Raw genomic sequence first — 23,307 nt, forward strand, 5'->3', positions numbered from 1 at the left:
AACCATGTGAGCTCGACATTCCGCTGGATCTTTCTTTGACCTCTTTCCATTCAGTCGCTGTACGCTCCGCTATTATGTGCTCTCAGCGTTGGATTTTGGTGAATTTAAATGCTTGGACGGTAGCATTTATCGAAATCTGAGGAAATTGTCCTTGTTCATTTAATGTAACTGGTTTATCAACTAGCCGACATTTTGCTTACGAACGGCGATGAGCTGAATTTAAATCTGCCGAAGTGTTCTCGTCCTCTTTACTTTTCTTCTCGTTTCTTATCACACTTTTGGGCAATGCCATAAATAAATATTGTTAGAAGAAATAGCCAATATTTTTGCATTAAAGTTTGCGACTTTTCCACCTTAAAACATTACCAGTCTAGATGCCGGTGTAGATGGGAAAATCTAGACCGCTTTCAATATCGATTTCAGCCAATCAAATTCGTGAATTCGGTAGTTCCCAGTCCTTGTGAGACACAGACATATAATAATGTCTCATACAGAGCTCCTGATTGGTTAATAAGAGCTAAATTAAGCTACGATGGCTAAAGAAAAAGAGTGTTTACGATTGAATTGCGGGTTGTGTTTTTCGCTTGTTTTATCACTTAAACATTGCAGCATGATCTGTGTAGCTGTCGACCAATTTTTACTCCTTTTGTAAAAAACGAATGAACGCAGTCACATCGATATAGTCACGAGATTAATCCCATTATTCATAGTGGCTTCTGGCTTATGATAAAAGGTGATCAGTAGGAATCTGTTTTAAACAGTCACCCCGTGTAACTGAAAGACACTAGGACATTCGACAAGGGTCCGTGTAACAGAGGATTGACCGCAGCATCAAAATGTTCAATTGCCAATAAAGTGGAAATTATTTCACCATTACTCTATGTTTAACAGGGATATATGGATGTTTTTCTTGAAAAAAGGAAACTGAAATTACTTTGCTTGGCTTATTTAATCTTTCTGTTTAGCTATGAAAACCGAATGGCTGAACCAATCAGATGCAAAGGATAAAATGGGCAAAGTTTATAGCGGAGCTCCGGCGGCCCGAAGGGTCGCCAAGCGGAGCACCATAGCTATAGGAAGAGAACCTCATGCATGCATAGAAATAGAAAACCATGCAACTCTTTTCATGGTCAACATGGCTAGCAGCAAGGATCGCGGGGCGTGTGCGCCAATCGACGACGACGCCGCGCAACATGGCGGCCATACCAGAGCTACTACCAAGTCACGAAGTCTTGGTTAACAGAGTATATCTTTGATATTGGACATCCATCCATCCATGTTATGATCAATCGACACCTGTCAAAACAAAAGTTAACCGAAGTATAAATTTTTCTTGTATACAAATGTTTCAGCACTGCTTTTGGGTCATGGGCTCCTGGTGTAGTTTGAGTTTATTCAAACTCAAAGCAGAGGGCCAAACAATATAAACAGAAAACCTCTTTCTAATCCTGGGTTAGCTTAATCGGGCTTTGAACTACCCGGCTTAGGAGATCCGCTTTTAGGCTTGGCTAAATCTATATATTAGCTTGTTTAAGAGATGAGTTAATCAAATGATCATTGAACAATCTAATGTTTACGGTCTGTTTTCAATGCTTGCGTTCTTTATCATCTTGCTGTAAATGTATGTTGTCGAATTCTCTGTGGTTATCATATGCAGTTTAATACTTTGATCAAGTTGAGTGACAATGAACTTGAAAAAGACTTGTGACTTCTCATAATTAATAGACCAACACTTATTGTGGAATGCGTCTATTATGGAATGATTGCCATTACTGATATTATAGAGACTTTGCCAGTTGTTCAAAAGTCGTCATGAATTCGAGGAGAAGCAAAATTCGAATTCACAAAGCTAGAAAACTGGAAAATTTGGAAGGTTCTCAATTTACTTTATCAGGCAGATAGCATGGGTTGTAAGGTTTAACGCCAACCGAAGCACTTTCACTTTTGATTTTCTCATAATTATAATACATCGTTAAAAGAAGCATTCTGTGGATCCTGTGTTCTTGTGGTCTTGTATCGAGCCCAGCTGGTTAAAACGCTCACATGCAAGTCTTTAGCAGAGATCTATTATTTCGGACTTTTGTAACACTGATATAGCCCGTTGGAAAATGTGTATAAATTTGTAATGCCCAAGAAATGCATGCTCATTTAACCATGTTCAGTAATGAATGTCATATCTATTTCTGGTGATGATTTTTCACATTCTCCAAGAGAGACCTTATGCACTTTGTAGTAAGCTAAGGAAAGTCAAGAAAGTGGCAGAAGACCGTCAATTACGAGAATTCAGAAAATTACACAAAAATTTGATAACCTTCTTTGACTCTCATATTGAATTGGGTCGACTCTTTTCTGTAGTTGCATTGAGAAGAGCGTCCGTTGCAAATTAAAACATACCAACATCCAGTTCTAAGCTTTTTTTCGAGTTTTTCGATAGTAACGTGCACAACTGAACACATGCAGTATTCGGAAATTTGTTTGAACAATGCTGAGTTGTTTTGATGTGTCAGACCGTTGCAATTATCTAGACATGTTTGTGCGGCGCACTTCGAAAGTAGTTTAGATTATGGAGAATATAAAGAATATTCAGGTTAATTTGACCTATATTCGTTTTAAGAGTATTGAGGTGATGTTTGCAGTAAACGAGCAAAGATGTTAAATCCGTCACTGGTAGTGACAGGCCATTAAAGTATTGTTCAGGGTTTCTGATCAATCTGCGTGTCTAGATTTTTTGGCTGCGAGTCGAGAAAATGATAGCCTTCTTCAGACTATATACAACCTTCACAGTCCGGTTGTGCAAAAGAGGGTTTAATTAACCTTGAATTAGAGCTAATCTGTAGAAATCTCAAACCTAGGGTGAAATTTCGTTGTTCAAAGCAGGGTTTGTGGGTCGGTTTGTTATCCTTGGCTAACTCGTGATATTAGCTTTCTGCGAGGTTAAGCTGGTGCCAGAGTGAAACGCACGCGTTTGATACCTTTCCTTAACTGAAATATTAATACTTTGTTACTGGCTGTGAGGCCCAAATCCTCCATGCCAGCAACCAAAAACTTCCCTCATATGCTGGTTACCTGTTGCTCATTATGCCAGAAATATCAGAATCAAATTTCAAAGAAATCAGTTCACATTTTTCAGATTTGTATACACGCACTTGAATTACTTGCGCCATCAATATTGGACACTTTTTCAAAATCGAAAATTGTAAAGTAACTTTTTTCCGCCTCATTTTAAGATCTCTTTTTTCTGGGTTGTATTTTGGCTATGTCTCTCAAAACAATTGCGTGAATACATTTATTTATCAGCTAAAATGTTCATAATTTCCTGTGTTGACGCAAGTTTTTCGCAGGCTGCTCCAAGGCGTTGCGCGGGGTCAGTGGGTTCCATGCAGCAATCTTGTTCAACATTTCTTGAAATGCATTCCGACGCATTGATTCCCATAAACGCATTCAGTTTTATCGTCTCTTGAGCGCACAATTTTCACCTGAGGCCGATAAAGGTACTGCTTGTTGCTCAGTTGATGTTTTTGAAAAATTAGCGGAAAATTGTCATTTTTTTTTTGCCGGTTTCCTTACGTTTATAGCACGTTTGCGGAGTTAATCATCTGATTAGTCAACACTTACTGTTTATAGTCTGCGTCGATGTTGACGTTATTTTGTCAATCTTGTTGTAAATGTATGTTATTGAATTCTCTGAAGTTATCGGATATAGTTTGATCAAGATTAGTGTCAATTAATTTGCAAAAGACTGTTAACTTCATAATCGCCAAACGCGGTGGAATGCATGCTTTCCACGACTGATATTACAACATTGAGACTTCGCCAGTTTTTCCATCAGTTGTGTTGAATTCGAGGGATAGCAAAATTCGAATCCTTAAAGTTGGTAATCGAGAACTGAGCAAAAGTTTAGTTTAACAAGATAAGCTGTGGAAAGTTGTCTATCTATTTTATTAAGCGGGTAGTGAGTTTTCCCTTTCAGAAGCACTTTCACTTTTGATTTTACTTAGCTCTTATCAACCGAGCTGGAGGTCTGTATGGGAGAATCTTGACCGAGGTCGTGAGTACAGACCGAACGCAGTGAGGTCTGTACACAAGACCGAGGTCAAGATTCTCCCATACAGACCGACTTAGCTCGGTTAATAAGATGTTTATTATATGGCAAAGAAAAAGACTTTAATAGCTGGTTTTCACATGACGTCACTAAAATTCGAACTACAAAACTATTGATCTTCTTGAGATTTTACTTTAATGATGTATAAGAGCAGCTGAAAACTAATATTCATACAAATTTTCGCTCCGAATGGGTTCTTGGTTTTGTGATACAGTACGCTTGAATTTCTAAGCTTTTGCGTGACGCGGCATTTACATGACGGCCTAGAGAGCTGTCATGATGCTTAAAAAAGTGACTAATTTCGGGGAACTTGGCAATCTGAACAGTCCATGTCTTAGAAAAAGTATTATTTTAAAGTTTTAGACGGTTCCTTGAACTCTTTTGTAGCAAAACGCAGTGACAGATGTTTCTGTTGGTTTCCGGCCGCCAGGTTGGTGCCCATACGGATGGGCACCAGCATGGCGTCTCCATACAAATCTCTATAAATTTGGGTAAAAAAATTCTCCGCGTATCTCGCATAAGAAAAATTGCTGTGACCAGAATTTTGGCGAGAGTCTTTGCATATTTACCTTCTTTCATTTCCCAGATTCTGGACTTATTCTATTAACCGGTTTTGATTTTTATTTTGATCTATTTTGAATTGCGTGACACTGAAAACCAGCAATTCGTTTAATGTAACTGGTTTCCTGACATTTTGATTGCGAACGGCGATGAACTTAACTTAAACCTGCCGAAATTAGACTGTTCACAGTCCCTATTTTTCCGTGAGATCGTGGATGTCGATCGTTGAGTTCGACGGGCCGCCATCTTGGTCTCTTGATGCGAGCGAAACTGGGGAGAGTACAAAATGCCCGTGGGTAGGGGTGGTGGAGGGCACGGCTGGCGGAAAAAATAGGGAGACTGTAACAGCTTCACTCTGTCTCATGTTAAAGGGGCGCGGCCGCCAGTTTGGCGCCTCCGGTAGTCAAATCAATTAACAATCTCCTCCCCTGAGAAAAAACCTGTCAAATCAGGGAAGATGATATGATTACACGAGAGTTGATGACGAAAATGAACATCAACAGAACCATAGTGGCTTACCCGACCGTGAGAAGTGAAATCAGGACCTTCAACATGCAAGGGAACCAGCAAAGATACGAGTGCAACAATTTATTTCAAGGCAGAATTCCTAACAGAGTCATCGTTGGGCTTGTGCTTTCAGAAGCCTTCAATGGTACTGTGGCACATGACCCATTATGTTTTCAAAAGTTTGGTGTGAGTAACATCAGGCAACTGGTCAGAGGAGAAGAGTACCCTTACGAGACCCTGGAGCTAGTGCACAACGACGGTACCCAAGATCTGAGAGGTTACTATCGATTCTTACAAGCCACAGGATGTTTGTGCAAACATCAAGGTAACATGGTCAGAAGCGAAGATTGGGGTCAAGGCAAGAATTGCACACTGTTTATATTTGACAATGTAGCCAACGGATGTTTGGACAGTCCGGTGTTGAACCCCAAGCAGTCAGGAGAGTTACAGATCGTGCTGAACTTCGGTGTCGCACCAGGTAACAACATCACAGTCATCTTGTACGGAAAGTTTGAAAAACTCTTGGAAATAGACAAGAACAAAGCCGTGTTGTACGACATTTACCAACGCTAATGGAAAAAGTACCTCTGAATAACGTGCAACTGGATCATTTGGCGAAAGCGGATGCCATTTTGAAACCTTACTTTTACGGGACGGTGGCTTGTGATCGATTACTACGTCGACCGATCAAGAAAGAACCTCGTGGGTACATTGTAAACACAGATCCACATGATAGACCGGGCCGACACTGGCTGGCGCTTTGGACCCATAGTGGGAATGTGTGCGAGGTGATGGACAGCTACGCCCTACCTTTAGAGACTTACAAGTCAACACAGCCTTTGCAAGACTGGTTAAAAAGTCAATGGAAACATGTCAATTACAATTGACAGTCTCTGCAATCGATTTACAGTAAAAGCTGTGGTGATTACGCCTTGTTCTATTCAAAAGACAGAGCGAGAGGTCAAAGCATGAACGAGTTCTTGAGGCGTTTCTCGAAACATGATTATGTAGACAACAATCACAAAATAGGCCAGATGTTAAAAAAGTTGATCGAGAAAGAGTTAGAATGGGATAAAGTGTGTAAAGGGAAACATCACCAAGACACCTCTCGTTGCGGTGTGAGATGTTTAGTGTAATGATTGTTGGTTTGGCATTAAAATACGATTGAAAACGTTCATTTTCCGTGTGATGATTTTGTAGTACAATGGTTAGTATTCTCGACTGTCACTCGAGAGATCAGGGCTCCATTCCCCGTTGGGTGGAATTTTTCCTTTCCATGCGGTATCAAAAGTAGCATGCCCATGCGCGTTTGGTCATTTGGACTCATGGAACGACGCAATTCTTTTCGATTTCACACCCCTTCCAGTCTGTTGGTGGTGGGTCCTTCAGGGTGTGGCAAGACTGTGTTTACCACCAAACGTTTACTAAACAACCTCGATTTGTTTCATACCCCCACCCTCCCAAATACATTATTGTTACGGAGTGTGGCAAGACGGGTTTCAGCCCATGAAAGAACAGGGGGTCAAGTTTCACGAAGGCGTTCCCGACACAGATCAACTGAAAACGTGGTTTCCTAAAGGCGGATGACTCGTGTTGGACAATCTAATGGCTGAAGGAGGGAACGATAAACGAGTGTTGGATCTGTTCACCAAACATTCTCACCATCAGAACATCACCGTGCTCTACTTGTGCCAAGACATGTTTCCGGCGGGGAAAAGTGCCAAGAGTATTTCCAGAAACGCCTACTATGTCGTAGTCTTCAAGAATCCACGAGATCAATTAGGCACGAGAAATTTACTGTTACAGGCATTTCCCACCCAATGGCAAGTTTTACAAGACACGTTTCAACGTTTGACAGAACGTCCGTTCGGATACATGGTCTTGGATTTACACCCAGGCAGTTCGGACGATCAAAGGATTCTCAGCCACCTTTTAAAGGACGAAGGATGTATGAGACGTCACAAATTCATCGAGACATCGTGATGAGGTCTTCCCAAGATTCAATCACTACCGTATCTCTAATGAACGGATCCAAGAAAAACGCCTAGTTGGTAAACAAAGATTTGTTGTACCGATTGGATGGGTTGTTTGCCTTTTACCACCGTCAGTGGTGGTGTCATCGCCAGATGTTTTACCACTTTAAGTGGTGCCACGGTTGTTTGAACGCTTTGGCATTGATCATCGTGGCAGCAGGCATTGTTGTAGGATCCGTCTTAGAAAACAGTCTCCTGATTGCCTGTTTAACTGCCGCTGGAACTGTGATTAAGGGATGGAACGATTTCAAAAAGTTTACGTTCAAAATCGACATGTGTCGCTTTGCCTACACCACTTACGACAAAACATTGATCGAATTGAGAACCTACGTGCGAGGACTTCCGATGGAGGAGTTTGAGGGATTTTTAATCAAGATGCAAACCTTGGATGACACAATCACTGATTTCACACCCCCAGTATCTGACAAGTGCGTGCAAGAATACGAACAACGATTTCGCTACGACCACGTCGATAAAAGCGGGAGCACTTACGTGTGAGTGGTAGTATGTGCAATGAAGAGCAAACGAACAGTTCGTAAAAAACCAAGGAGACGTAGGAGGACATAAAAAGGGGGATTGTTACCATTGGCAGCTCTCATTTCAGCTTTAGTAGCAGCAGGCAAGGCGGCGGCTCTAGGAGGAATCTCTGGTGCAGCTGGTTACGGTGTGAAAAAGGGTTTGGAAGTTGCTTCGCGTAAACGTCGACGATGAAAAATAAACCAAAGACCAAGAAAAGAAGTAAACAGCAAGGTGGAGCACTGGCACGACGTAAACATAGATTGGTTGACAAGATCGCCGAAGGAGCTAGTATGTTCTTATCGGGACCCTCACCTACCTTTGCTACGCTGGCTTTGAAATTAGCGGGTCAGGCAGCAAAAGGAATCAGAGACAATGTGAATCAATATAACAAGAGACAACGTGGAGGTGCACTGTTTACTGTTCTCAAGAATGCAGCCAAGATCGGGTACAAGCTCGGAAAGGACAAACGGTATAAGAGAATGGGTGTAAAGGGTGTCAAAGGCAGTTACAACAGACGTCCTGCACCTTGGGAAGTATGATTCGATTACGTAGACAACGCCCTTTCTTGGAAGCTATTCTCCAAGAGGCCCATCGGAACAGGAGACAGGAGATGTTAGAACATGCTAATGCAGATCAAATCAACGCCGTGAGCGAAATGGTTCTCAATCTATTACGAAAGAGAATTCCCGTTCACCCAATCACCATGGCGAAACTGCATCGCTATAAGACAACGCTACGCGAGGTGGGGAAACGCAGAAACTCGGTCAAGAGGCGTAGAGAACATCTCCAAAAACAAAAAGGTAGCGGATTCTGGCAAGGTTTGAACGACGTGTTCCAAGCATGTCGATGTTAAACACCAGAGATACCCACGGTTATCCACTGCAAGGTTACGACTTCGTCCCCAAACCCAAAGACACCTTGAGCGAATTGGTCAGGTTATTACAACAAGCCAACGAAAGAGAAGACCCCTGAAACGTGATGTGGAACATTGGCATCGAGCTTACAACGCCCTCCTTCAAGAGCATATGGCATTTAAGTACGAGGATCTGTGTTCAGCTTGCAAACGACACCGCGACGAGACCGAAGCAGGTGAGACCATCCTGTTGTGTAAGGAGTGTTCTACAGTAGAAGAAACAAAACATAGCCTGGAGCTGAAACTAGAAAAGGTTCATCAAGAGGTTCGTTACTGGCAAGACTGCTACGAAACGTTACTCCAGCAACATTTCGAGGATGACAGAAGAGGTCATGATGGTACCCACAAAAGAGTTTGACCAATTGGTTCAGTATTACAAAGGAGAAGTCACCGACAATGCCTTGTTGAAGAAAGCGGGTCGATTGGCCGCCGAAAGTCACGTGATTACTTACTTACTTAATCCTCTTCGTTCCTAAGTGGAACATAGGTCCTCAACTAGCGCGCGCCACCTAACCCTATTTTGTGCAGTGCCTTTTGCCTCATTCCACGTAACATGCTTCGCCGCCAACTCTGCCATTCTCGTGCGCCTCCAGCTGTTTTGGGGTCTCCCTCTCTTTCGCTTCCCCTGTGGGTTCCACTCTAGTGCCCTCTTGACTACGTGTCCATCTGGTTTCCTCAGTGTGTGGCCGATCCAGCCCCAAGCTCTCTGTCTTATCTCTTCCTCTATCGGTCGTTGCCCTGTTTGACTCCAAAGGTCCTTGTTGCTGATTTTTCTAGGCCACCAAATCCGCAAGATGTTCCTCAGGCTCTTATTGATAAACACTTGCAACTTCTGCTCCAATCCCTTGGTCAGCCTCCAAGTTTCAGAACCATACAAGAGCACCGCCTTCACATTTGTCCCAAAGACTCTCAGCTTGGTCTTGGTTGTTAGTGCCGTGGATCGCCATATTGGTCTCAGCATCGCAAATGCCTGTCTTGCCTTTCCAATTCGTGCCTGAATGTCCTCGTCAGTGCCTCCCTTCTTGCTTACAATGCTCCCAAGGTATGTGAACTCATCCACTTCCTCAACCCGCTTCCCAGCTACCGACACAACATCACCACGTTTGGTACCAATACGCATCAGCTTTGTCTTGGTGGCATTGATCTTCAGGCCTACCTTCGCACTTTGTACCTCCAAGGCTCGTGTCTTATCCCTCATATCCTGTATTCTGTGCGACAGTAGGGCCAGATCATCGGCAAAGTCAAGATCTTCTAATGATGTCGTAAAGGTCCACTGAATACCTCTTTTCCTGTCAAAGGCTGTCCTCGTCACCCAATCCAGGGCGACCAGAAACAGCAAGGGAGATAGCAGGCAGCCTTGTCTTACCCCGGTCCTCATATCCAATGGTTGAGTCTTCTGTCCATTGTGTACCACCTGTGCGGAGAAACCCTCATAGAGAACTCTGATGATGGTGACTATCTTGTCAGGCAACCCGTAGTGCCGCAACAACCTCCACAAAACATCTCTACTGATACTATCGAAGGCCTTCTCAAAATCGATAAAGTTGATGTACAAGGAGGACTGCCACTCGATACTCTGTTCTATAATAATCCGCAGTGTTGCTATTTGATCCGTGCAGCTTCGACCTGCTCGAAAGCCCGCCTGTTCCTCTCTCACCTTTTCGTCCAACGCAATCTTGATGCGCTCCAGGATCACTCTGCAAAACACCTTACTTGCCATGTTCAGCAACATAATGCCACGCCAGTTTTTACAGTAGCTCAAATCACCTTTCTTGGGCAGCTTGATTAGCAGACCTTTTCTCCACTCCTCTGGTATCTTCTCCTCATTCCATATCCTGTTGCAGAGGCCCAGGAGAACCTCCTCTGATGTGTCCCCTCCCGCCTTAATTGCCTCTGGTGGAATATTGTCACATCCTGCAGCCTTCCCATTTTTTAACTTCTTTATAGCATTCTTGATTTCAATACGTGTAACGTGACCTATCCTGATGTTAAGCTCGTCATTTGGCTCCACCTCTGGCGGGTTGATCGGCTCCTCATGGTTAAGCACTGTTTGAAAGTGCTCCCTCCACCGATGCATCTCCTCCTCTGCTGTCCTGAGCGACACGCCTGCCTCATTTCTCACTGGCTTACAAGTATTCTGGATCCTCCCACTTAGCTTTCTAGTGATCTCGTACAAAGTCCTTGCATCACCTCTCTTTCCAGCCTCCTCAGCTCTCTCAGCTTCTGCTTCCACATACGCCCTCTTGTCTCTCCTACACCTCCTCTTCACCTCCCTATTTAACTCTTGATATCTTTTACTTGCCTCTCTCTTCTGGTTTCTTGTTCTGACCATGTTTATGGTGTTTTTTGCCACCTTTCGGTGCTCGATTAACTCCCAAGTCTCCTTGCTGATCCACTCCTTCCTGTTTGCCTTTGCCCTACCCAGCACCTGCTCGCAGGTCTCCACATAACCTTGTTCAATCTGCCTCCATTCATCATCCACTGACAGTTCCTCCTCCTCCATCAACTGCTGCAGACCCTCAAATCTGTTATGCAGTGCTAGCTTGAATGCGTTCCTAACCTCCAGATCTTTCAGCTTGCTGACCTCAAAACGCACTCGGCCACTATCCCCCTTTCTCACTTTGGCAATCCTTAGCCTGACTTTTGCCATCAACAGGTGGTGGTCTGACCCAACGTCTGCTCCACGCATCGCGCGAACGTCCTGCAGTGAGCTCCTCCATCTCTTGCTAAATGCCAGGTGGTCGATCTGATTCACAATACCACCATCAGGAGACCTCCATGTCCGCTTGTGACACTCCTTATGGGGGAACAGCGTTCCACCGATTACCAGTTCATTTGCCTGACAGAAGTCCGTCCATCTGTCACCATTTGCATTCATCTCAGCTCTTGCTCCATGTTTACCCATCACCTCCTCTCTGCCTGTGTTATCCATTCCCATCTTAGCATTCATATCTCCCATGACGATCTTCACATCTCTACATGGCACCTGCTCCAAAACCATCTGTAGCTGGTCGTAGAAATCATCCTTCACCTCCTCCGTTGCCTCATTTGTTGGGGCATAGCATTGCAAGATGGTAACCTTCTGCCACCTCGAGTTGAACCGGGCTCTGATTATCCTCTCAGACACTGGCTCCCATTCCAGCAGACATTGTGCAGCTTCTTTGGACAGAATAAAGCCAACTCCTCTCTCATGATTTTCACCTTCATCCATTCCTGAGTATAGCACAGTTTCGCCTGTAGCTACCCTCAACTTCCCACAAGAGTTCCATCTCATTTCACTTACTCCTAGAATACTAATACCATACCTCTGCATCTCCTTGATCACCTGTGCGCACTTACCAGTCTCAAACATTGTCCTAACATTCCATTGCCCGATCTTCACACACGCTTTTGGTGACAGCAATTTCGTCGGCGGTTTATGCGTCATTCGCTGCTTCGCACGTTGTTCCAACCGGGTGTTAACATCTTTTACCCCTGCTTCCCGATAGGGTGCAGTGGTAGTTCTAGCTTCGGTTTCTGTAATAAATAGCATTTTCTGGGAGCGGGTTATCAGCCCGCCGCCCAACCCCCAACCTGGAGGACCAGGGGCTGTTCTTCGTCTGGCCTCTACCCTTCGACCAATCCGGCATGGTTAGACCTGCCAGGGAACAAAGTCCCCGCCGGCACAGCTCTCCGGGTCATGGAGACACACAAGCTTCACCACCACGGCAAGGTGTCAGCCCGCGGTGATACTCCGTGATACGTGATACTCCGTGATAAATCGATTCCAGATTCGATTGCCATCAAGAAAATTAAACCCCTAGCTCGTCAGAGAGGTCGTTTAACCAAACGTATCAGACAAATTGGTCCTTTGTCGAGCAATAGTGCTGATGTCGGTGAAGAGGAAGATGGAGAGGAAGGAGATTTGGTGAAGGGTCCGTTGGAAACCATGTTCAAACAATTGATTAAGAACGTTTCTCGAGGTACAAAAACACCAAAGATCAAGGAAGAAGCTACACCGTCTACGTCAGGTGTTAAAAAGAAGCAACCCGCTACTAAAACACCCATTCCACCACCTGACTCGGATCTGGGAACGCTCCTAAGAAAGGCTGACATTCTTCTGGGTAAAGACAAGCGCAAAGGCAAGGGCAAACGTAAAAACGAGGCCGAACGTTTAAAACCTACGAGTGGTTGGGAAGACTGGGTCAAAGGAAAGAAACTGAGAAGAAATCTAAAACACGATTATGACTCGGACTAAGACCCGTACGCGCAAGTATCGCCTACGTGGACGTGGTTTTGACATTCAAAAATTGCTAGGCAAGACGGGGATTGAATTTCACTGGTCTGGGTACCAGTACATGGGGCCTGGGACCAAGTTGGCAAAGAGACTGAAACGAGGAGACCCAGGCATCAACCGACTGGACAAGATTGCCAAACAACACGACATCGATTACAGTCGCGCTAAGAATTTGCAAGACAAGTGGAAAGCAGATACAAAGATGATCAAGGCCATAACGAGGTTACCCGGCAACAAAACGGTGACTGAAAAGATTGTGAAAAGAATCAGGCGAAGAAAAAGTTAAAATTGTAATCGATTCTCCCTTCGGAGTTCATGTTGTTACTATTCAATAAAAGTTGACAAATGAAATATCAGACTCTGTGTTCGTTTTAAAGCAAACTTTAGTATTAAAATCCTGATTACAATGTGTGTGCTCTATTTTAGAAACCAGGCTTTTTACTCGGTCAACACGGAAACGAGATTAATGACGTCAAAGGGGGCGGGGCTTCTGGTTACCATGGATACGTCAAACTCGAGAAAACAATAGAACTCCTTTCCATAACAATACTTTTTCATTTGCATCACAATACCTGTCAAATCCGTACTGGACTAGCCCATACCACTACTGATATAGAGAAAGGTGGCTTGCAGATGCTCGATATTCAATCTATGAGAGTTATTGCATTCAAACGATTTATTGAAGATTAAATAGCCCATGGAAAAATGTCCTCGATACGTCCTCAGATGATATTGGCGGGAAAACTATTTTGTACTGCAAGTTTGATACCCGTAAACTTCCCATTTATCTAGGCGGACTTCTACAAAGAGTGTCTCGATGCCTGGTCTGATTTAAGTACAACAAACGTTGTTTCTTATGACGATGTTGTAAACCAAACAATATATGGAACAATAAGTTTATCCTTATTGAAAGCAAGTCGTGTTATATAAAACATCCGGCCGTCCATGGAATCGTTAAAATAGGAGATTTAGTACCTGACACTGGTATTTTTCTCGAAAGTAAAAAATTATTACAAGCTCGACTATCTCCTGTCCACTTTTTTAAATTAATGGGTATCGTTAATTCTATCCCTAAGAATGGAGGATAGTCGTCAAACAATTAGTCAGCAGCATATTTTTCCTCTCGCGAACGACACCTTTCAAATTAACATAGAAAGCACTAAGGTAAATGCTTTGAAAGTTACATCGAAAATGCTTCACAATGAACTTAAACACAAAAAGCAAACGGTGCCTTCCGCTCAAAAAAAAACCCTAAAATCTCCAGATCTTTCTCTGGAATGGAAAGAAATCTACTCTCTTCTGTTTACTGCTACACACGATACAACTATTAGGGAATTTCAGTGCGAATTGTTAAATAACATTGTTTTACAAATGACAAATTATTCAGATTTAAAATGATTGATTCTCCACTTTACGCCTTTTGTCAAACAGAAGTTTGAGCATTTACTCTTTCATTGGGATGCAACAAAATCTTTTCTGGCAGCTGCTTTTTTCCTCGATTTTTGATCAAAGGATAATCTCAACATCCTAAACGCTAGCAGCCGGCGTGAAGCGCGCGAAAGGGTGTACGAGATTCATGAATGGTTTTGGTTTTAAGATACTGCTTCCATTCTTGCAATCAGTGATAGATATTCTCTACGATTTTTAGTGCAGAGTGCACTATTTGGATGGTTATGGGAGCTGCCTGCCGCTAAGGAACTAAGGCACTATGGCGCTATCGCGCTATGGCCCTATGACGCTAAGGTGTAAACTTACATGTTCGTTTAATTAATTAATTTCAATTAATTAATTAGTCTAGAGGCAAGGAAGTAGTGGGGATAGGGTGGGAAAGGTACATGTGTACTCTACGTAAAACACATTTCCTCGCCGTCACTTAGCTTTGAACATCGCAAAGTTATATATTTGTTTCAGGTAACCCCTTGCTCTCCTTGTGGTACCATTCTCCTTAGAACAAAACTAATTTGCCCTAAACGCATGCGTAGATTAGTTAGCGTTCGTGGCTTCTATATTAGGTGAAGGATACATTGCATACAGAATCACGCACAAATGTTGAGTGGTTTTCCCTATGGTAGAGCTCAACATGTAAGACGCATGCGTTCGAGCATCATTACTGTTAAACACTATCTTTCCACGCGGTATTTTATATATCATGTCATGTGACCAAGGACGGCAGTTATTTTTCAGGTAGCGCCAATTGTCCCTTTTTATTGCAAAAGTGAAACGTTACTGTGGCTGCGTAGCTTTAAGAATTACACACAGGTCCGTTCAACAAATATCATCTGTTGTTTTCAATCTACAATAGTGTGCTTGTCAGGGTTCAAATGTATTGCTTCTCCTTAGTGGCTTGTTTATTTCTTGCCTTAATTGTGTCTGTAAGAGAGACCAAAAAGTTCCCAAGTTAGTGGCTTTAATACTCCGCAAATTGTAAATTTGTAACAAAAGAAACCAGGAAAATGCTCAAATATTGCTGCAGACACCGTGGCACCTAATGAAAGCGCAAATTACTTTAATCAGCCTTTGAGGAAATCATTCATATCGGCCAGGTAGCGCTGTTTATCTTCAATACTTTTCGTTGAAATGCTTCTCAGCCATCAATATCGTTGTGTGTTAATTTTGAATTGTTTTATTGTTAACAACAAAGGTGGCAACAGAAAAAGAAAGTGGTATTTCGTGACTATCTGATAATTAAATTAGTTCTTCTTCATCGGTAAAAATTTGCATTTTTAGTAAAACAACATCGTTTCTGTTCCGTTTCTTCATCACTACATCAGATATTTAACTTTCTTTCATTTATCTCCAAAAAACAAGGACATCTTCCGTATGTTTTGGAGAAAACAAGGGTTTCATATTACATGCCTTTGCGAGGAAAACAAAAGTATCAAGTTACAAAGTTGGTGTGAAGAGCTAAATTGTCACGTTTGCTGCTTCAGCGTATTATTGAATTTAAAATGAACGAAAATCAACGTAAAACGCCAGTAGTAATTAATTTGTGCGTAATTTTTGGACCTTGAATGAAAACACAACCTTGAAACATACACACTGCAAAGGGGAAAAGCCCTAGCAGACTACCAAGGTAGACACAAACCGGAAGTGAACCGAGCAGGGGTGAGTATTTATGGGACTACTGTACCAGAGCTATCAATTGCGCTCTGCACTATCTGAGATTGTCTCACTAGTTTATTTTGGCTCCATTTGGCTGGGAAATTGGCCTGATTTCCTTAGACAATAACTGAGGGTAGAATGCAAAACTGAACTACAAGCGTATTCCTTTCAACAGAATCTTAAACCTAAGTTATAATTGTAATCAGGTTCTCTCCTTTTCTGCCATTTTCACAGCGATCTAGTTAATGAAGACGATGTCATCAAGTTCTCAGCTCCCCAAGAAACACAATAAACCAGTGCCCGGTATGGCACGGCTCTTCTGTTTTCTCATTTGCCTTGTTGTAGTACTTCTCCTCTGCTCGCTGTATTTCACGGACATTGTGCACAACTACCCACCTCTGTTTGGAGTTGTTTCTCCAAGGGAAGTCCCTGGACATCCATTTAGTAGCGGAATCAATAAATTAAACAACTCAATAAAGGGACAAGACAATTCTCGTAACAGTGTGGATGAAAACCGTCGTCAAACAGAAAGGTCGGTAATTTCGCGTAGATTGCAAGATTTCCAACACGAGTGGCTTCGTCAGCGCCGTGCACGCTTAGACTGGAAGAACATTATTAAGCCGTGCGCTGACAATATGGCCTGGGGATTAGTAAAGGATCACTGGGGCAAAAGCAATAGAAGCAACGCTACAACAAGTTACATTATATTCCAAGATATCAGGCCAGCGGGAGAGTTCAGCAAGATTTTAATCCAGTCAAAAACTTCAGACAATCGCACGAAGTTGATTGGTGGAGACACATGGAGGGTTTACGTACGTGGCCCAACAAGCATTTCGGCCACTGTTTTCGATCACAATAATGGAACTTACGAAGCTCTATTTCTCATCACGGAGCCTGGTGTCTATCAGTTGATGATTTACCTTGATTATAGTCTTTGTGATGGCTTCAAAGACCCGCCTCGTGACTGGTTCATCATAGGCGACGCTCAGGGGGCCAACCATAGAGATGGAGTTCTGGGTCTGTTAGACGAATATCTGGTGAAACAGCCATTCAACAATGGAACACCTGCCTTAACAATAACTGTAACTAAGGCCCAGCTAAGAGTCCCTATTTCTGGTAAGTAGTTTTCTGTTTGACTTTGTGTAGGATGAGGATTATTTTTTTTCGGCCAAGAATACCTCAGAAAAAGAGTACTTACAATTTAAAGTAGCTCATAAAGGTTTCTAGTTCTTCCAATCAGTCTATATTGTATGGTATCAAACACATTTAAAAGACCCTTCTGCCAAGTTTTTTTTTTTTTTTTTCTAAAGTGACGCCCGATTAAGAGTAATTTCAGTTTTCGAAAACTTAAGGTGGATTTTCATCGGCTCCCATATATTTGTTTAAAATTGGCAGGATGTTGCGTCTTGACATGCTCTTTGCAAGTTAAACCTTAAGCGATAAATTTAAGTGTGTTTTTCGTCAGTTTAAATCGTTGTTATGATAACTTTCAATGTCAATAAATGATTATAACTTTTTTCACTAACTGACTGAGCAACTGTTTGATGCCATTACCGTAGTGTCTACTGAAAAAGAGGGGCAGTTATGATTTATCAAAGTACAAATGCTAAAACATGGTGGCAACTTTTGGAAAGCACCTTAACATTATGCTCCGTGCAATGATATGATTTATTATTAACTCAATGGATAGTCTGTGTCCTTTGTGATTGGCCTGTGTGATTACCATGATTCTCGAATTTAAAAGTCATTAAATTTAGTTTCAGGTGTATGATAGCAGTCTGCAACACTTTTGAATTTCATCACATATACTTCAATTGTTGAACAAATTGTGGTCATTGTTTATACATAAAAGATTACCATAGTAACAGCATCATTAATTGAGAGCTCCCTTACGTTAAACTCAAAAACGAAATAGAGGTCTCTCAGTTATTTTTGTTGTTGTTGTTGTTTACCGATTGGATATCAACATAGAGTAAAGAATAAAGCATGAGTCGGTTTAGAGTCTGCATGAGTAGTATAGAACGATTGGAATAGGCCATTTCCTTTACTTTGAGCGAGCTAGGTACCCATCCTTTTATATGAAAATGAGAGTTCGTTTACGTTCATTTTCATTTAAATAGTTGTACACCAGGCCTAGCTTTGATAGAGAGGCTTAGGGCAATACGGAAATGGGCCAATGACCCTCTTATTTTTTGTGGATTCTCATTAACTTGTGGTGGATTAGAATAACGTCGATGACGTCAGGATCGAGATGTGGTCATAAATAAAATGCGTGGGAAACTTAAATGTGGCTCATAAATAAAATGCATTGGATTCTCATGGATTTGAGGTGGCATTCATTAAAGGTGGAAAAGATCACAAACAAATGTCTCCACTTGCTAGATTAAAAGGCTATTGTATTTTCAAACGAAAAGCCCCTCGCCTTTTGTTAAACACGCCAATATCTAGTAGTATCTATAACAAAATTCTCGTCCGCGATTGGTTTCCCGTGCGCCTATTTATAATGGTAATAGGACTGAGTGGAGTCCAATTCGGTCTGTAATCATACGAGTGATTAACAAAACCGGACGACCGCGAAGCGGGAGTCCGATTTGTTAATTACGAGTATGATTACAGACTGAATTGGACGACACGATGTCCTGTTACCAATTAATCAAAACTATAACAAAATGCGAGAAACGAACAAACCATCGATTGAGCGCTGAACGATTTTAATACGTCGTTATGAATGCTGAAAAACCCAGCAGCTTACTCAACAAAGTGCACCGCAACAGCGCGCGCAAAATGACGCGTACTGTCCAATTACAAGCATGACGCGTACACTGACCAATTAATGCTCAAATCGGGCTGCTGATAGCCAATCGCGTTCGAGAATTTTGTTATAGTTTTGATTAGTCAAGTAATCGGCGCGCCATCACGTGGGTTTGCAATTACAGGTATCCAATTTGAACTTTTTGTAATTGGATACCCGTAATTGGACACCCACGTGATTCGCACGTCAATTACGCACCTTTTAATGGCTTCCGTCGCAAACTTTCCTACAGTTTTCAAAACTTATGAAAAGCTCTACTTAAAAAACATTTAAAATTCCGAGATTTGTTTTAGATACGATTCAATAGGAATTGGACTTCGTGTCGTGCAATTCATGGAATAATCGTGCTCGCAATTTCAAATCGGCCTCGCCCTTCGCGCTTGTCTGATTTTGAAATTACTCGCGCGATTACTCCCGGAATTACACTTCATTCAGTCCAATCACTATTATTTAACGAGTGAACTCATTCAAGGAAATCCCTCTCGTTAATATGTGTTTTTCCAGCGCGATATCCTAATTGCTGACAAGTTGCTTCTCCAAACAAGAAATCTGAGTTATAACGAAAATATAATGTCCTGACATGACATGCAGCCAGTTAGAAGCGGAGTCGCTCCAACCGCCCAGTTGAATAAATTCTTAAACCTGCCGACCACTCATACGTGATAGGTCTATCATAAACGTTTGTACTTAAAAGGGAATTCCAAGAAAACTGTGGCGAAGTTTTGAAAAAACGATATAACCAACCATTATTCATCCTCAGCAAAAATAAAAGAAAAGAATGAGAAAACGGAAAAGATCCTCTGTAGCGGTCTGATTTGAGCCAGTGATCCCAAGACAGTAAACCAGTACAGCACTCCTGTGTCCTACCAAGTCAGCTAATGGAGGCGTCGCACGAAGCCATGATGCAATTAATAACTGTTTAAAAAATTATCCATACAGACGTCTAACACTGAAAATGGTTAATCACTCAGTTAAAAAAAAATTAATCCAAAAACAAAATAAACCGTTTTAAGGTGAATGATACAGAAATGATGTTTGCAAAATTTCAGATCAAAAGCTCTAATACTCAAGCAAGAAAAAAATATTTGTTAAATTACAGAGAATGTAGGGGAAAGCTGTTACAGCGAATGTGCGGGCACGTTCACATAATTATTGCAATTACTCAGCTATAAAAACTTCAATCCAAAAACAAACAGACAGTTTTCAAGACAATGATGTAGAGATAATGTCTACTAAATTTCAGATCTATAGCTTTTATGCTATAAGTAATCAAAGTATTTATAAGTATTTAGTACTTTTAAGTATTTAATACTCAAACTAGAAGAAAACATTTGTTAACTTACAGAACATCTTTGGGAACGCCATTACAGAGAATGTATGGGCAAATAATTGCAAAATTCTCGGCTATAAATGGTCTGATCCAAAACTAAAATGGATAGTTTTGATACCAGTTATATAGGCATTCTGTTCACCAAATATCAGAAGAAAAGGTCTAATATCCGAGCTATACGAATTATTTAATTATTTAATTTTATTTATTTCATTAATATCTTGTTTGTAATTATTCCGTTTCCTCTCGTCCTAGACTGAAACAACAAATCGATAAAAACAAAAACAAAAAACACACACAGAAATGACAGAGCGTATCTTGTTTGTGCGGCTGTGCAGATTGGATATATAAATAAATAAATAAATAAATAAATAATTACACAAAGAAGATATAAAATAAATAAAATTAAATAATTAAATAATTCGCATAGCTTGAATATTAAGCCTTTTCTGCTGATATTTGTTGAAAAATATTCCTATATGACTGGTTTAAACCTATCATTTTTTGTGGATTGAATCATTCACAACCGAGAAATTCTCAATTATGTCCAACGTAACGTGCTCATACGTTCTATGTAACGGCAAAGAATTATTGATACCTTATGCATCGCCTAAGGTAACCATTCCCACACCATTTGAAGTTTTACTATTGCCAAAATTATGACTTGAGTAACAAGTGGTTAACAGTTCTCAGCTTTACTATCTTTCTTCTAGGTGGTTGTGTCCTTAAGTTTCAAGGGTTGCACCTTGTTAAAGTGGTACGACAAACATAGCCACAATGTTCTCGGGTTTTTGAAAAGAAATTAAAGCAAGAATTTTGAAAACGATTGGGAACATTGTCAATTATAAGATCACGGGTTCAACGGTGTTGGTTTAGTATGACAGCCGTTCAAGAGTCAAATATTACCAATGAGATATATTTATGCTGTTCTTTCTCATACAGACAAAGTTGAGGACCTTGTCTCCTGTTCTGAAACCTGCAAGTATTTATGGGATGGATTCGGTCAATGGAAAAATGAAGAGTGGATACCATATCTGAAAGGTTGGAAATGATTTATTTAGCTGCGGCATATCAAAAACAAGTAAGGATTTTGTAAAAGCAACAACGGTGACGTCGCTAACGTCAATTTCCAAAAACATATATATATTCGTATTTATAGTATCACGAAGCCATTCAGTGTATCAGATACGCGGAAAACTTGCCACCGTACTTCAAATCACCGTAGACAGCCGCAGAATTTAATAGGCCATTTTACGTTGTTTGTTCTACAGCTTCACATTGTTATAGACTGCACTCTTTGGTTTACTTAACCTTAGCTTGCTTTCTTTTTAAATTTAGATAAAACAGAGCCTTACAAATGGTCGGTGCCGCAAAATTACTCGCAGTCTGGAACGCTTTGGATCTACGGTGATTCACTTGGTCTTGGCCTGTACACATCCGTCAAGGCTCGTCCCTTATGTAAATTACTTTATAAAAAATGCGGCAATAGCTACATGTGGATCTACCATGCTCACAGCAAAGGCTTAAATATTAAACTGGAAAGAGATCTTGATTTTAGACCTGAAAAAGTCATCGAAACCATTGTCAACGTTCTTCGCATGCCAGAAATGCAACAAGAGGAAAGCGTCTTGCTTTTAAACCTGGTCCTGCATTTTGCAAAAAGCGTCAATTTTACTACTTATCAGAGGCTCATAGATGACTTGATACTGGTTTTGAAGGCTAAAGAACTCTCACATGGTGAGAGAGTTCCAAAGTATAATGCTAAAATCATTTGGAAGTCATCCACAGCCATCTGCAAGGAAAAGGCCTCGTCCTCAAAGGAAACCGAATTTCGATTCTACAATTCCCAGGTTTGTACTCTCTGATTTGTGAGCCGGCTTCTAAGAATACAGGCGTATAAATTAAATCCGTAAACGTTCTAAAATAAGTTGTTGTACAATGTTTAATTAAAAACGCGTCTTCTCTTACCGTTTTGTAACCAGCATCACTACAGGAAGCATCTGCCACGAAGCCACGGTGTCATCTAACAATAAAAGGCAGTTTTCTTTAAATATTAACAGTAATAGTTACAACCAGATTGTGAAGCATTTGGCATTAAGGGGTATATATATAAAAAATAAACTCCATCTGGTGGGAAAATATGCATGGAAAAATGCGCGACTTTACAGTTTCAAGAGAGGGACAATCTTTCGAGAGATAAATACAGAAAGATAGAGGTGAAGCTCAAGGAATACTGTAAGCTACGAGGACAAATATCCGAACGCGTTTTGGCACCAAATGAAGGTTAATGTGTTTATAATAATTGCTGGTAATCTGTGGAACTCTCTCGTACTTGTCCAACTTGTCAGATAATCAAACTACATCATCCCACATCCAAAGAGCTTTAAAACAATAACTTTAAGTCTTTTTATTGTCTGCTGCAGCGAGATAATGGCGGGGGAATATATGTCTTAGGATATCGAGGAATTCTTGATGAGCTGCCGAGTAGTTCTTGTATAAAATGTGAGATATTCCGCATTTGATTGACTGTTTCAAATTCTTAAAGATGCTCCAGAAGTTGACAATAGATACTCTCTTAACAAAAAATGAAGACAGGCGGTGTTGCTACATCTGGAAGAACCCGTAGATAAAATATTTTTTGCGTTCTCTCCTTTCAGCGAGTTGCCCTCTTCCACGCCTACTCCATGTCAGCCATGTGCAAAGCAGGGTTTGACGTCATAGACGTGTATCCATTGACCGATTCGTATCCACATAGATGCCTAGACCATGTTCATTACGACAAGAGGGTTTTTTACATGATGGAGACAATGCTTGAGCAGTACAAAGTACACTATAACAAGAAACTCGAAGAAAATGAAAAACATGGTAAAATAAAACGATGTATAAGTCACGAAAACGTCTGACAGCTTAGGTAGAACGACTGAAACGTACATTTTTAAACTGACAGTGAACCGTCGGTGGAGCAAGGTTATGAAAAAATTTCGACTTAGTGGGAGATTAACTGAAAGATATATTGGAAAAAGATGACAACTTTCTTATATATTAAAGTCTTCAATCGCAGAAAACCAAAATGGGAAAATGTTTTCAACTGTATTCCAATTAACGACACCTTTGAAGCTGAAATAAGGCCGAGTACCAATTTATTGGACCCC

The 23,307-nt window shown here is 41.3% G+C and overlaps 4 protein-coding genes and 1 pseudogene across 4 annotated transcripts; 4 read left to right on the top strand and 1 right to left on the bottom strand.

Annotated features, from left to right (window-relative positions):
* The first annotated feature begins 5,125 nt into the window (after positions 1 to 5,125).
* LOC145485503 (uncharacterized protein F54H12.2-like) lies at positions 5,126 to 5,743 on the top strand. Its single transcript, XM_081464166.1, has one exon. It carries the CDS (start codon positions 5,126 to 5,128, stop codon positions 5,741 to 5,743), a length of 618 nt encoding a protein of 205 aa, XP_081320292.1.
* A 585-nt stretch (positions 5,744 to 6,328) lies between these two features.
* On the top strand, positions 6,329 to 7,153 carry LOC145483801 (uncharacterized; annotated as a pseudogene).
* A 1,601-nt stretch (positions 7,154 to 8,754) lies between these two features.
* LOC145485504 (uncharacterized) lies at positions 8,755 to 12,167 on the bottom strand. The gene is made up of 2 exons (XM_081464167.1): positions 9,150 to 12,167; positions 8,755 to 8,841 (listed from the first exon to the last, which is right to left on the bottom strand). Exons 1-2 carry the CDS (start codon positions 12,165 to 12,167, stop codon positions 8,755 to 8,757), a joined length of 3,105 nt encoding a protein of 1,034 aa, XP_081320293.1.
* Positions 12,168 to 14,718: 2,551 nt separating this feature from the next.
* LOC145485295 (uncharacterized) lies at positions 14,719 to 21,521 on the top strand. The gene is made up of 2 exons (XM_081463982.1): positions 14,719 to 17,129; positions 21,098 to 21,521. The coding sequence occupies exons 1-2, from the start codon at positions 16,259 to 16,261 to the stop codon at positions 21,205 to 21,207; spliced, it is 981 nt and encodes a 326-aa protein (XP_081320108.1). The 5' UTR covers positions 14,719 to 16,258; the 3' UTR covers positions 21,208 to 21,521.
* LOC145485296 (uncharacterized) lies at positions 21,478 to 23,064 on the top strand. The gene is made up of 2 exons (XM_081463983.1): positions 21,478 to 22,005; positions 22,813 to 23,064. Exons 1-2 carry the CDS (start codon positions 21,649 to 21,651, stop codon positions 23,056 to 23,058), a joined length of 603 nt encoding a protein of 200 aa, XP_081320109.1. The 5' UTR covers positions 21,478 to 21,648; the 3' UTR covers positions 23,059 to 23,064.
* Positions 23,065 to 23,307: the final 243 nt, after the last annotated feature.

This window comes from Orbicella franksi, chromosome 4 (genome assembly GCF_964199315.1).
Source record: "Orbicella franksi chromosome 4, jaOrbFran1.1, whole genome shotgun sequence".
NCBI classification, from domain to species: domain Eukaryota; kingdom Metazoa; phylum Cnidaria; class Anthozoa; order Scleractinia; family Merulinidae; genus Orbicella; species Orbicella franksi.